Consider the following 15,412-nt stretch of genomic DNA (forward strand, 5'->3'; position numbering starts at 1 on the left):
TTGATTGTAAAAGACTGCAGTATCTGCAGAATTCACGTTCAACCCTTCAAAAGAGTGATATGAACATGAGTACTTCCATTAGGTTTGAAGCTAACGTAAGCCCATAAGCCCTATTTGTCTGAGTTAATTTGCCAAAATCTGTCAAGGTTACATCAACGATGAGCAAAAGTTTACTCAGCGCTGAAGATTCAACTCTGCCGGACGAGACGCACCCTCTATGTTCATTTGGTTGCCCCGATTTCTCTGACTATTCTCGAATACTACTTGTCGCCATTTACTCCCGATTTGGGCAACTATTTTTAAACAAATGAAGCAAAAACCTTGTTTTCCTATGAACCTTAACGCTTTGCGCCAGGTCACCGGCATTAATATTTGCCTTATAATTAACAACGAAATAAGAAGTTGATTATAATGTTCATTAACCGTGCTTGTTCATGTGCTAGGTAAACGGATTTGAACTGTCCGCATGGTGAAAACAGTTCCGTCTATTTAAGCATCCTTCATCTAGAATTCCGCAACAGTTACAGGTTACTCATTCACGAAAAAAAGTGTACCCACCTTCGACTATACCCTGAAATTCGGGAGTTTATATTTGAATCGGATGGGGATGGCGCTTAAATTAAATGTGCTGCAGGTAAATGAGCAGGTAGCCTCCAGGCCGTGTTTGTCTTAGTTTTCGGAACAAGACAACCAAACCAAATTAGTTTGAAAATTCCTACTCTCCGCCAAAAACTATCACCACTTTTTGATAGCTCCGTAGACTTTTTGCGAATTGTGCGTGACGAGTCAGCCCAAGTTCGCCAAATGGGCAGTATCGATTCTACTGTGAATCTTTCGATTGATTGGGCAATATCTCTGCAACCTCTCAGAAAGCGGGCGCCTAATACAAGGCAGGAATTACCGACCATATTCATTGTGGGATGTTGAACGTTGCTGAAATATCTAGAAGTCATCTAATTCAACATTACTAAGCGCTCAAGATTTCCATGTCTACAATGAGTGCTGTAACATTGGCACAATGGATACCCATAAGGACTACCGAGGTAAACACGACAGTAACAAATAGTTCATCCAACTCAATCGATGAAACAGTAGTGGTAAAATAAATTCCCTGAAAAGAACTGTTTCCGAAACAATAAATGAGCCGTTTCACATACGAAGCTAACCTGACAAAGATTACGGAATAGGTCCACTCGCCACAACAATTTTAGCGCCACCATGGGTAGATGCATTCTCACGGAATGAACTCATCATGTGATCAGCTTTTGGTGCACTACTGAAAAAATGATCTATGGTTTGTTCCACCAAATAGATAGTCTTATTCAGAACACTGATTAACACTCCGAATATATGCGCAAACGGAACAAAGCGAACGCAAAGAATGGCGCTTTAGATACGCGGTGATATTTGGCATAGCATCCAGCTCTTCCAAACTACTAATGGAATTCAAGATTGCTTTGACATTTTGGCAGCAAGGATGTTCCAGAAAATGTTTGAAAACCTCAGCTACTCACAGAATTCAAACATTTTATCTACCACTTTTCAATGCCTACGAAAGTAATGACACCTAGCTGGTAATTGAGAGATTTGGATAACGTTTACGAACATTCTGGAAATATGACCGCGACGGGATGGTGCATTCATATTATCTTTGAAGGCCACTGTGAAACCCACTCAAAATTCTCAACCTAAGAGGAAGCTTGTTTCATGAACACTGAGTCTACTGGTGGTTATGTGGCACCCAAATAACAATCTGATGTTCAGAATAGTTTATTTTACTTCTGAAACCCTGAGATAGTTTATCGGGACATAAAATACTGTAAAAAGTTCTCTGCTCACACGAAACCCTGAAATAGTAGGAAAATAGGACCAAATTACCAGCCAATTCCTACAAACATAAAGTCAGCCATCCTGAAAACTCAATATAAGTGTTGAGTCAGGTTTTTTTCTCAATATGTTACTGTATATATTCTTAAAAATCTCTGAGATTTACTGGATACCCTTCACATGACTTCCTAAGTGCCACCCGACGACGAGTGCCATGTTCCCTGAACATTCCCCAGTTTATTAAAACCAAACTACTATAAACATTACTTACTCCTGGCTCTACACGTGATATTCAGAACACCTTATGACATTGGAGCCGTGGGATGGTGTACGGTTCTAAAATAGCTACGGACTTAGTAAAGTGGGAGGAAATGGATAGGATAAATGGGATACCATAGTTTTGGATATTTGTACTGAGAACAGCATGTCCAAATTTGAGATGTCACGAATTCACTGATGAACTTTATACCAGAAATCGATCTGAATTTTTTCGTATTTATGATCAAGATCTTAGGAAAACTACAAGCGCTTTTAAGAACCCGAAGGTGAGATTTACAGCGAGGCTCGAATTAAGTCAAACCTTTGTCATCATGGAGAAAACGCTTACTTCCTCGGTTACGACCTACGACACTACGGTGTTGTGCACAAACAGAACCGCATACGAAGCACATATCCGCACAGTCGTTCACCTCAGTTGCCATCGAAAAAATCTGGCTGAAAATTTATGCTCTTTACCGTGAAGAGGAGCTCAAAAGTGCATTTTCGTTGCCATCTCATGAGTGAATTTGACCTTTGAACTAATGATTGAGTGAATTTTTACTCTAGATGGAATATTTTTCTTAGTCTTGATGCTTTCGAAATGTCGAAAACCATAACAATTGGCTCAAAGATGATAAAAACAAATGAGGCTAGCTTGTTGCTGTTGTTTTAAAAGTCGGCGATTTCTTTCGAAAAATGTTTGACCCGCCAGATTATAGGGAAACAGAAGCTACTGCCCGGATCAAAGGAGAAGAATTAGTTGCTTTTTGCTAATGCCGGTCCTCTGATCTCACTAAAAGGTGACGTCAATCAGAGTAGGACAATTCTGCGATAGTGTTTGAGAATCCAGGAAATGCCACCTTTGGCTGATGCAAATATGTTCTGTAACGAATTTCCACACAATATCATCCAACCTGAAAGATCAATTATGTCGCTGGATGGAGGATAGTCAACGAGCCTTTCGAGAATTAGAGTTTGGTGCACTACCAGTATGAACGAATGAATTTACGAAGCTTGGGATTCATGCACTTAGTGTCAGCGCAAATCAACTGGTGATTTCTGCTGCTGTGTTTCTCACTTTTTCCTTGTGCTTTGGTTCCACTGGCTGTAGAAGAGAACGAAGTCTGTGTGAAATAAACATTTTCTTGTGCTATGTATCAGTAAACTATTTTGCCGACACAGCAAGATCCAAATCAATGGTTAACTACGGTATGCATGCAGCAGATTTCGACGTAGCTTCGTTCAGAAGTGTGTTGGGGGCGGTAGTTTTTTCTATATTTTCGATAATGAGATGGACCCCGACTGGCACCAAGTCGGGAAAGCTCCGACAGTCTATGAATGTGCGAGACAGAATATAAGCCACGGAAATTCATTTGGTATCACTCAAAAAAATGAACAGCAAGGTTTGGACTGTCTATATCTGGTCAGCCGAATTCACAGTGCTTGTGATCGAAGAAACTGATGGACATAGAGTTAGAATACCCAGAACAGAAAGGCAGCATTGCCGATTGCGTGTAGGGTGGGGTGTTTCTTAGTGAAGTAATAAAACCCGAAGAACACCGATCTCCCAGATGAGAAACAATCATTTGTAGCAGTGACCTCTCTAGTGTGGTTTCTTTTTTATTTTCTTAAGTTTGCGATCAATGTATATGGGGCATCGGTGATATCCTCCAACGGGGCAATTCAGACGATAATATTGAAAATTTTAGAATAGTAAGGAATTTTTATTAATTATATGGTCAAAACACAGCGTAGTGGAATAGGTTGTTGTAGTCTGACGTTTTCGTTACCGTGGGCCAACTTTCTCAAGGATTTCTACAACCAACTGAACACGAGTCAAATGCAGCGATATTTGGGTCCGCCACCGTATCCTATGATTGGTGCATCCCTGTGATTCGTTGGCAGTCAGACTGGGTCAGTGTGTGTGCGTGTGTATGTGTACGTGCGATTGTGTGGACACTGATTAGAATGTGCTTCCATTTGTTGTTGCGCCGGTTGTGGCGCACATTTTTTGAAATCCTTCCTTGACATCTGGTTACTATTCCTGCTAAGGTGTCCGATCCAAATGGACGGGAAGCTGGCGCCATCACTCCCGTTGATTCAGTTCGGCTGTGTGTTGATCTCTATGGGCTCAGCGCACGTCCGTTCCACATGTGACTTGAATCCTGATTGTAGTATACCATCGAAATTGATTTGATGGTTTGACTCAAGTGCGTGAAGTGCAATGGCTGAGTCGCGTTCTAGTTGTTTCAACTCTATCGGATTTCTTGGGGGAGAACTCAGATGTTGTTTGTGCTCCGCGATTCGTACATGGAGTCACCTAACTGTCTGGCTTATGTATTTTACTGGACGTTCTGCAAAGGGAATTTGGTAGACGCAGTTTGTGAGGTGTTTCAGTTCGATTAGGTCCTTAACCCTCACGAGCTATCGTTGTAACGTGTTGTCGGTTCGGAAAAATGTTTTAATCTCGTAATCCTGAAGTATTTTTTGAATGGCATCTGATGCCAACTCTATAGGGTATTCCCGCGGTGACCATAGGGTTTTTGCCTTCCTGCCTCACAGTTCCGAGTGACGTTCTACCCATTTGTTGGGCAGTCGGCCTCATGGGATATTTATTTTGCCGTAATACCCTTCTGAGTCGCGCCAGTTCGTCTGCTCGTATAAATCGTTCGAGCATAGTTTCATGATGCGATTCGTTAGCGATCCGACAACTGTGCGTTTGACGTAGTGTGAATGCGAAGACTCATAATGCAAACACCTGTCTGAATGTGTAGGTTTTCTGTAGATTCCCACTAAGAGTCCATGGTTAGCGTTAACTAAGAGCTTGCAGTCCAGGAAACTAACGGTCCTCTGCTCGTTCTCAGTTTCAATCGTGAATCGTACACTGCCGCATTGTTCATTCACGCAGACTTGCCGTTATGTGGTTGATATGATCGTAAATGTGTCGTCAAAATATCTCAGTCAGGTGCGTGGTGAATGGGCGAATTCACGTAAGACCTTAGTTTCAATATAGTGTAAGAAGAGATGTGCCACTATGCGCGATACTGGAGAGCCCACAGGGACACCTTCAGTTTGTCTGTAGAGTGTGTTTTCGAAGGTGAAATACGTGGTGCTTAGACAGTAATGATGTCAACAGGAGGTAATGTTATTCTCTGTGCTAGAGAAGTGTCGTCACACAAAATAAAAGACAGAAGATATAAACCGTCGGTAATTGGTGCGCTAGTATAAAGAGCTGTCAGATCAAAGCTGAATGCTACTTCATCGTCGTTGATTTGGGTAGATTGGAGGATACTGACAAAATCAATACTCATTCACGTGACGTGCCACCAGCTGATAATACGGCTTTGACAAACTGCTTAAGTATTTGGATAAGTCGTAAGTTGAGCAAGTAGTATAGTCCACGATGGGACGTATGGAGTTACCTGGTTTGTGTATTTTTGGTAACCCATTGAGTCTTCCGGGTAAGTGCACACCACTTTGCTCATCCAAGCTTAGGTTTTAGCTGTTGTAAGTGCTTATTAACCCTCAGTTTGATCTTGTTGAGTGTTGCACTTTCTTTCTGCGGTTCAATCTTTTCGTAAGGACCCAGCGTTAGGTGTTCGAGCACTTTGTCTTCATAATCCTTTCGACTCATGATAACCGTTACGTTTACCTTGTCGGTTTTGGCGATGTGGATGGATTTGTCTTTCTTCGGGAGTTCAGTGCACCTATCTCCTGCTGCAAAAGGCTGATTGTGATCGGCCGCACGTTTTTGAGAATAGTGCAGATCCGTAGTCAAGCTTCTTCCGCTCTCTCCAAGAGTGCGGGCTCTATAACCGGAATTATTTCACTGGGTGTTAACGATTTCTGGGTGACGTTGATGTTCAAGCCTCTTTTTAACAATTGCAGCTCATTGTGAGACAGGCTTCTGTTGGACAGGTTGCATACAAATTTGTTTGCGTCTATCGTTTCAGGTAAAGTCATCTGGTTATAACTTCCCGTGGGAAATTCCATTTTCTGTTGAAACCTGTTGAATTTTCCTTTTTGTCAGAGCTTGCACCTTTCCAGTGCCGCCTCCATTCTTTTCGTGATTAGAGCTTTTATATGGGCCAACAGGTCCGGTGGTAAGGTTAATTAGTCGTCCATAACGCTCATAGGGCGACGTAATGATTCCACAATAATGTAGGATAAATGGATACGCTGACGTAAGAATATTCGGGATGCACACATAGTAGCCAGATGTCAAGCAAGGATCTCAAAAATGACGCATCACTAACGACACAGCAACAAATGGATGCACATCCTAATCAAAGGGTCCACGCAATCACACGCACACCCACGCACACTGAACCCAGTCTGATTGCCAACTGATCACAGGGATGCACCAATCATGGGACACGGTAGTGGAGCTATTTGTCGCTGCATTTGACGCGTATTCAGTTGATTGTAGAAATCCTTGAGAAAGGTCGCCCACGGCAAACAAAACATCGGATTACAACAACCTATTCCACTACGCTGTGTTTTGACTTTATAATTAATAAAAATTCGTTATCATACACCGCATGGCGCTAAATATTTCTAATGCTCTTCGAGCTGATTTCGACCCAGGACTCCCAAATTTTAAAATAATTTTAAATCTGAAATTGAAAACTGGGAACTATATTTATACCCTCTTTCATTACCATCCTCAAATTTACCACGTTTACTCTCGTCCTGTTGTTTACTGGGTGGGACTCTATACAAACATCCATTGACTGACATTCGGTAATCAGATAGAAGCGTTGAAAGCTTTGAAATTTTATATGCTAAACTTGTATGGAACTAGAACTGGGCGAAACAATAGGTCCCTGTTTGGACCTACGGAGATGCGGCCAGCTGACCAGCGAAAAAATACTAGACGAATCGCATTTCTTAGATGAAAACATGCAAAGACGAATTAGGACTCTGTTGGACAGATAATTATATCAATTAGCTTTCAGTGTGTACCGGACACGGGATAACCAGAAGTTGGCTTAACTGACTAGTTAACGGCTTTAGTGCCGCAAATCCTTGTTCAAGCTTTCAGTATATACAAAGAATCATTAAATGTGTGGCAGGTATTTGGGACGGTTTGTGGTGAATGCTTAGTCGCATCGGTCATAGGAAGATGTACTCTTCGTTTACAAGCTGCATTCTTCCTCACTAAGCTAGGCAACTAGCATTCAAGTCATGTGATCCGCTGGCGGTAAACCAATCAGAACTGCTAATGTATAGACGTACTGTCTGAAATCAACCAGTGTGAACTCAGAACGTGCTATTTTGTTGTTTGTATTGCAATCTTGCGGCCGCTTGGTACAATCTACGATGAACAGAATGAATCAATGTGAACCGTCTGGAAGACCCCAAAAAGCGTCTTCAGCTCCTGAATACGAACGCCAGACAGTTTATTGCCACAATAAGACTGAAAGATCAAGGAATGTCTGACGCCAAAGTTGGTGATTTGGAAAGGAAACTGCCGATAATGTCGGTAGCATATCGTGTGTTGATCCAGTCAACAACCAGCAAGTCCACATTCATGTTGATGTAAGGTCGGCATCTACGCCCCAAATTTGACCAGGAAATTGGGTAGTGTCCGACAATCCGACGGTCTCCAAAAAAGCTAGCAGAACAAAGGTGGTGAGCACAAGAAAAACTGACACCCGTTCAGGACCAGACTAAACAGAAAGCAACATGTAGCACGACAAGATTATTCTGCATGGGCGCGGAGGTCAAATGGAAAGGTAACCAGAATCCTGGAATGAGCGAACTGGAATCGAGGAAGTAGGGCAATCAGTGGTAAGGTCCGTTCGTCGTCAAGACATGTAGACGAGAACGAGCACCGAAAGTCTCGGAATGTACCCGACAATGCAACAACTAAACCAGCTGCCGAGGCTTTACTATCTGAGGCAAACCCGATTGTCGATCTCGTGCATGAGAACACTTCAAGAGGGAGGTGTAAAACAGTCTATGTTGTTGATGAAATAAGTTAGTATTGTTTCGCCAACTGTTAACTATCCCTCTCTGCACATGAAGAAAGGCGGATATGGAAATTACTGAAACGCCTTGTGTGTTTGTTCATTACTGTTCAGTATTCAAACGAAGTCCGAAAAAGTTCAAAAGGACGCTTGAGGACGTTCACTTTTGAAAAGTTCTGTGCAAACAATGTTTATGATTTTGCATCTAATAGCCTACACCCATTTAGATAATGTTCGTGAAAAAACAACTCCATACACCGAGAGCTCTTTCCCGCCCCATCCTTTCCATTATTCTTACTATTACTGCTGTTCCTTATGTTACTGGGTCACTCGTTGCTTGCAGTCTGTGGGTGGCCAACGTTATGATTAGTGCACAACCAACAGCTCATATCGAAGAGCAATTCCAAGAGGTTAAAAGATTTAATCGATCACAAAAGGTTTTTCCTTCTAGAGGAGAAAATTCACTTGTAATGCGTACAGGTCTTCGAGGGATGATTATCGTACCGAATTGTTATATGCTACAGGTATCTGCTTCAGACATTTGAATGGAGATCTACAGAGCTCTAGGAACTCGTCCAGATAGACCAATAAAGTTAACACTGAGTATGCTCAATACACAACGGAAATACCCTGGTCATGCGCTCAGCGGTACACCACGGTAATACTGGTCTTGAATGATCGACTTAAAACGTTTCTATGCAATCCTGGTATCCTCATGACACTCATACACCAGACAAAATATAGATTTTCTTCTACATAAGAGATTTTGTACCACACCGTATCACATAATTGAAGATAACTCATTCCTGGAAAAATATTTCGCGATTAACTGATCGTTGTTCAACTCATCATGGCACTTGTAACTGGCATTCGCTCTCAGAGAAAGACAGTAGTTGTGTTGCGGCTTATGGAATTTACAGTTGTCAGCCATTCAGTCACCCAAAGATATACCAGTATGGATTGGAAGAGTATCGCAACTAACACTCAAATGACAACTCCCTGACCGTGACCGGTTCGGATAATAACTGATAACTCAAGAGAGTCATTTCTAAGGTGAACAATTGAGTCCGCCCGTCAGTGCCAAAATTTACGAAACAGTATTGAACTATTTTATGATGCCTTTATTTCGTGGATTCTAGTGAAAATCCGACTCACTAAAACCGGTTCAGATCCATGAGCTGGAAATCGATAACCAGTTACCATGTGACACAACAATGCGACGGAGACGTGGTGCTCACTCGAAATTGTCTTGCTCTTGAATGAGTATAACCGAATTTTAAAAAAAGGTTTCCGGGTCAGATGACTCCCAAGTAGTGAGATGGAAAATACTCACATACACTACACCGAAGTAAGAATGTGGGTGTAAATCTATGAGTGAAGAACTTGAAGAATTACGGGTACCCAAATTGGTGGACATTAGAAGTTTTTGTGCCCAAACATAACAGGGAACCACGATTTTAACGTTACTCTGTCGCGTGTTGGAAACGACATTCCGTCGAATGAGAGGACAGAGGCTCTTCAGGATCAATATCCTGGTCGCTCGACATGCAAATGAGTCAGAGTTAATTGCTTGATTGGACTACGATGCATAAAGCCTTTGGGCGTAGAATAATACAATGAATAGGACTCACTTCCAAGGAAACTTAGGGGTTACAAGAGAGACCATTCACCGAATTCTCAGGGATTTTCCAAAGGCCGCAGCATCCTCTCGAACATTGGGGAGCCAACAAAATATCTGGGGTTTCATTCACTGATTCAGTAGTAATACTTGGCGCTTGTGCTTTCATGTCAATTCACTAGGCAGCCTCAAAACTTCTCCCCGAAAGATTGTAGAAACCTATCTCAACCTTTATTTGCGAGAAGACTAATGTTTCACCAGTGGAGGGAAATGGTGAAGATTTTGAGATCTGAGAGAATTGGTACAAAATGCACATTCCGCCAAGTGCACTTAACGGGAGCCAAGAGTCTATTGGATGATTTGACTCATAAAATCAGGAAATGAATTAGTTTCTCCAGTAATTTTGCTTTAAACTTCTGACCACAAAGTTTCAACATAATAATTCCAATACAACGATCTGCCAAAGATGGTTTACGGGTATTGACCAATATGGTCTTAAATAGATAACGGCGACCTATCCAGGGGAAACAAGAACGTATTTTACCGACCGCACAATCAACTACCGAGTCACCTTCCTAGAAAGGTGATTTGACCGCATATTTTTTGTTTCGTAAGACTGGAAGCCATCACTAGAGATATTGTCCTGTGAGCAACGTTGATACAGAAGGCAGAACTGAGGAATCCTACGTAACTGTATCAAACTTACTGTGAGTTATTCGCAATGTGGGCATCTAACGAATCTCTAGAGTAACTACGACCTCCTAGATGGTGTGTAAGGATTAAACGGATTGACCACATCAGGTGTGCAGCAGGGCAGTTAGGCGGGACACATCACAATTCGCCATTCACTTCAAGTGCCTTCTGACAGACTGGCTTCTCAAGTGATTACTTCTCAGATGGATGGAAGATGCGTAGCGCTGACGAATGCCAACATGAACAAAATTGTTTTACATTATCTTCGTGATTTTCAAAGCAGACTCGCCTCAACGGCGGGATAAAATACCGATTGATATATCTAAACGTTCCCATACTATCAATAAACTGGTTGACATACCGGTGAGCGTTTGTGGCAGGTTGCTGAAATTGCGAAAAATCTGTGTGAGGTCGATAAGAAATATCTTGAAATGGCTTCTGAACTAGGTCCTATTCAAGTGCTGCTACTGTGCTGTCTACTGAACGGCGTGTTATTCGGTTTATGGAAAATTAACTCCCCCTTGAAAGGCTTATTTGGTTTTGTTTGCGCATCTGACGATGTGGAAGATTAAACAGAATGGTTTTAAAGAAATTCCATCAAATTTACTGCCTGTTAAGCAGTTTTGAGAATCATCAGCAGTGCGCACCTCACGAAACTTCAGTAGGGAATTTTGAACCCGTGGATTTCCGGATAATAGTTTGAATGTTTATCCATCGGCCACGAGTGGACACACATTTTGTAAAATTATTCTTCCTTTGAGCTAATTATGGACCGCTGGCATTATGGGTATACATGGTAAAACTTAAATGAGATTTTGGCCTTAAGTGAAGCCAATCTTCCAGTGGTACTATACTTTGTCTATGCCGGAAATCAAGGGTTCGAAACTCCCTACTGGGGTTTTGCGAGAAATATACTGACAATGAGCACAAATCAGGATTAACCATTTGTACAATGTTTTCTAGCGTAGATTAACTTCACTAACAGAACAAATTCTCAGTTGAGAATTATCAGATATCTTCTCATCACAACCAATACCGATGTTTTTTCAACACGCAGAATGGACTAAAACAAATGTCAAGTCAACATACAGAATGTTTTTTTTATCGATTTATATGCTACACACATGCCAAGCAGTTATAACACCAGGGTTCTTCTGTACCGTATGCAACAAACTGCTGAGACAAGCGTGAATGAGACCTAATGTTCAGTTCGATCGACTGGAATGACTGCAGATGACAGGCAGTGTTTCAGATTCACACCGCAATAGCACTTACGGGTTTTAGTCTGGGCTTGTTCTGATATCCACGCGCAGCGCAAAAAATTTGCCAATCGCCCCAGCGTACACACGTTCACCCGTTCAGATGTGCGAATCAAGACGAGTCAAGGTTTTGCGAGTAGATTAGCGAAAACACGCTCGATTCATACGTTAGTTGTCCAGAATTCAAACACCAGCAGGGTCAGGTATATGAATCCTATGAAGAGCGAAACGCGAAAACAGTTCTCCTCGCGTTTGTTGGGGGCTCACAACAACAGTTGCGCCAGGACAGATCGAGGAGGGTTCCAAAAAGTGACGTGGATTTGAAGGCTTTAGAAATTTATTTTTTCGTCATTCGCGCGTAAACTCACTAATTCTCTTCACGAATTTCATTTTCTCTTGTTCTCCAAAGACTAGTCATCCAGACACATTTGCCATCGTCACTAAAGCCAAGATCTCTCATTCGTCTGAGGGCATTTACCCATTTGCTTGCAACACTACTGCTTAGAGTTGCTCAGCTTCCACTTAATAAGCATAACGCATTCAGCTGCAACCTTCTATTTTATGAGACGAGTCCTGCATGGAGACTGAGCTATGCATTTCTGAAGTTAACCGGTCCCAGTTATTTGGAAAAGACACTTAAGAATTACCAATCGGGTGCCATCACTGCCAGAACGTTTGCCTGACTCTTGTAATATCGGTTTACTTTCTTTAGAAATGATAACGAAACCTCGAGGTATGGCTAATTTTCTACCTCACCAACCGTGTCTGAGCGTTCTTAGCTGCAGGTGGCGTTTGTCATCATTTCTGCTTTATTCAGAGCAGGTTGTTTGCTTGGCATCGTGGAATATTCACTCGTCGAATAGCAGACATTCAGACACACTGAGTTCGCATACATCGGTCTGATTGGCTGACGATCATCAGGCTAGAGTACATTTGGCACCTTTAAGGTTGCCGCCGTTTAAATCACTTCTAGATCACTTCCACTTATGTGAATTGAAATATCATTCACTAGATCACCATGCTGACTGGCCGACGAACATTTGTTATTTCCCATCTAGGGAAATCTGTGATAGATCAGAAAAGTGCATTCACCAAGGATATGGCACAACAGTTTCTTAGGCAACATTTGGATAGGATGCCGATCCAGACAGTAGCAACTTTCTATCAAGACCGTATCCAATTCAACCCGGAAGGTTTGCGGTTCGAGCTATTTTATCGCGACATTAATCAATTTTTCAAGTGTGAAGAAAAACCAGGCGTTTTTATGATTTACGTGATTAATACCGAAGTGGATATGCATACATTTGAGAGTTATCAATGCCGTGACCAAACGGAACTGTTGGAAATCCACGCACTTATTAGCGCCGCGATGATGAATAAGCAGCAACACCTGCGCGGATCTGACAGAGTGCCGACCAGTCCGTCGCTGCCGATAAGGAGTCGGAGATCATCTTCGCCGCCAGCTAACAACGTTCCATCCGGATATATGCGACAAGTCAGTGTTGGTTCCCGTTCCCCTCGCTCCCACTCAGATGATCGGTATAGATCAGGACGTGAGTTGTCTATCCCACATAAAGTAGTTAAAGAGGTGGTCGTCGAAGGTACGAAGCAGCCAATGATGCAGTCAAGAAACTCGGGTTTTTACCAATCAGCAGTACACAGAAGGAGATCGCCTGGTAACGAACAACCGGTCTACACTAGGTCAGTTTCTATGTCAAGACCACAATCCCAAATGTCATCCGAACCGATTTTTTTGATTGGAAAAAGGCCGAGGATACAGCGAAAGGATAAATTTTGTAATGAAAAGGTACCCATATTTCATAGAGAACCCCATATAATCCAGACCAAGGGTCGGCAGTCCAGACTCGATCCTGTTGAGCTGGTGCGACTAGTTCAAGCTCAACCCACTGGTAGGAATAATCCGGGAAGCCAATGGTCTTTTGTCGAGGTGCCACAACCTCAACCCCAAACGCTTCAAACGGTTTCAAAACAATATGCGGGACCTCAGAAAGCAGGGACGACTGGTGAAGAGGTACTACTATCTGCGCCGCAACGTTTACAAACCTTCCCATATTCATTTGTGAAGAACCCCGCAGTTTTGCCACCTGATGAGGTTGTTCATCGTTCAAACGAAAAGGGTCCTTTATATTCGATTCCAGGCACGGCTCCTTTGTATCCTGAAGTACAAACGACGAAGCCACGTGACCTTACACCTGATAACACTCAGCTGGTCAGATTATACAGAAAAAGTGTCATTGGGCCACATCAGAAGCAGTACCAAGAAGTGTATCAGAAGCCAAGAACGGAAATGCTAATGTCAGATGTGCGGAACGGCTGGACGGCTTCGCAGGCGGTATCCACACCTGTAGTCAAAAAGCTGGTCACTTTAGAGCCCGTGTATATCAGTCCTCTACAACCTGTGAAAACCGAGAATCACATGGACCAGCAACTGGTTCAGCCGGTGGTGCTTCGCAGCCCCCCAGTAACGAGTAAAACACCTCCTCCAAACAGATATTCTTACCATATCAATGGTAATTGGAGAACGAAATCACAACCAAACGTGTCAGTCGTGTACGACGACAGGCCAAGACGAGTAATTTTCAACCATTCCAGTGCAGAAAGACTTGACTTTCTCGGTCGTCAGAACGAGGCAGCCTACGTCACGGAAACATCAATTCCAGTGGGACTTGTAAATAAATCACCCAACACTTTTGTTTGGGAAGAATCGACTTCATCACCACATCGGGTAACGGTACGCAACAGAAACAGCACCACACCTCCCAATGGTGACCCGATTCTCTCGGCTAAAAAGTCCCATCTAATTCACTTGACACCAAATACTGTGGGTGGCCCAGTCATCAGCGATGACGGTCCAGTTTACATGTATGCTGAACGGTCAAGACATCAATCCGGACATCAGAACTCTCACTAGCCCATGAGGGGTTTATGCTGCGCTGTCTACAAACTGAGTCCATCCATTCCTTCACAAGTGGACACGCAGACGGTCTTTGAGCTGTTCCATTTTTTCATTACCACATCTGTACTGAGTAACAAATCCAGTTAAAGCATAGTGAGTGCTGCAATAGATACCTGTCAGTTGAAGCATACCGATTCCTTTTCCCACAATTTTGATAAGAAGGAGCTGATATATTTAAAAATGAAACAAATCCTTTTTCTGAAACGTGTATCACCAGTGGCTTCATGATCAAATATAGGGATGAGATGTCTATCCGTAATTTGGTTTGTATGCCTATTTTGTGGGCCACTTCCACAAGAATGATCGCGTTTAAAGGTAAATAGGTTCATTCGATGTAGGCAATAACAAAAATTTTATAGTGAGGTGCCTGCGTTAACCTATTAGAAGGTACAACCTTATGTTTCGAGCTTTGAACAGACAGAAACACTATTCATCAACCAGTGTGACGGGAGGTGATTTACATGTACATACTAAACAGCTTGAGCGGGTGTACTGCAGTGAAACCGAGACCAGTATGTCAACCAGCAAATTTGAACGACCAAAATCTACGAAAATCTCCGGTCGTTCCATGAAAGTTGTGTCTAAGTATTTCAGTATTTTCAGGCAGTCCAAAGAGTGGATGGTTTCCTATTACTTTCAGTTCGGACGGTCGCTTGCGTTACAGTTCGTCAAGACTTTGACTACTAACGAGTATTAACGCTCATATTATTCTCGTCTGCACAGTCCTTTTTATGTTTTGTGGAAATTATCCTGGTGAGTCCACAGCAAGGACCGAAGCCATTGCTTCGAGGCTTGCTCATATTAGAGG

General features: G+C 42.5%; 1 protein-coding gene across 1 annotated transcript; it reads left to right on the top strand.

The window, feature by feature from the left end:
• Window positions 1-12,726: 12,726 nt before the first annotated feature.
• On the top strand, window positions 12,727-14,559 carry T265_08774 (hypothetical protein; the record flags this gene model as incomplete). Its single annotated transcript, XM_009174666.1, has 1 exon — window positions 12,727-14,559. One exon carries the CDS (start codon window positions 12,727-12,729, stop codon window positions 14,557-14,559), a length of 1,833 nt encoding a protein of 610 aa, XP_009172930.1.
• Window positions 14,560-15,412: the final 853 nt, after the last annotated feature.

Source organism: Opisthorchis viverrini, assembly GCF_000715545.1.
Source record: "Opisthorchis viverrini unplaced genomic scaffold opera_v5_234, whole genome shotgun sequence".
NCBI lineage: Eukaryota > Metazoa > Platyhelminthes > Trematoda > Opisthorchiida > Opisthorchiidae > Opisthorchis > Opisthorchis viverrini.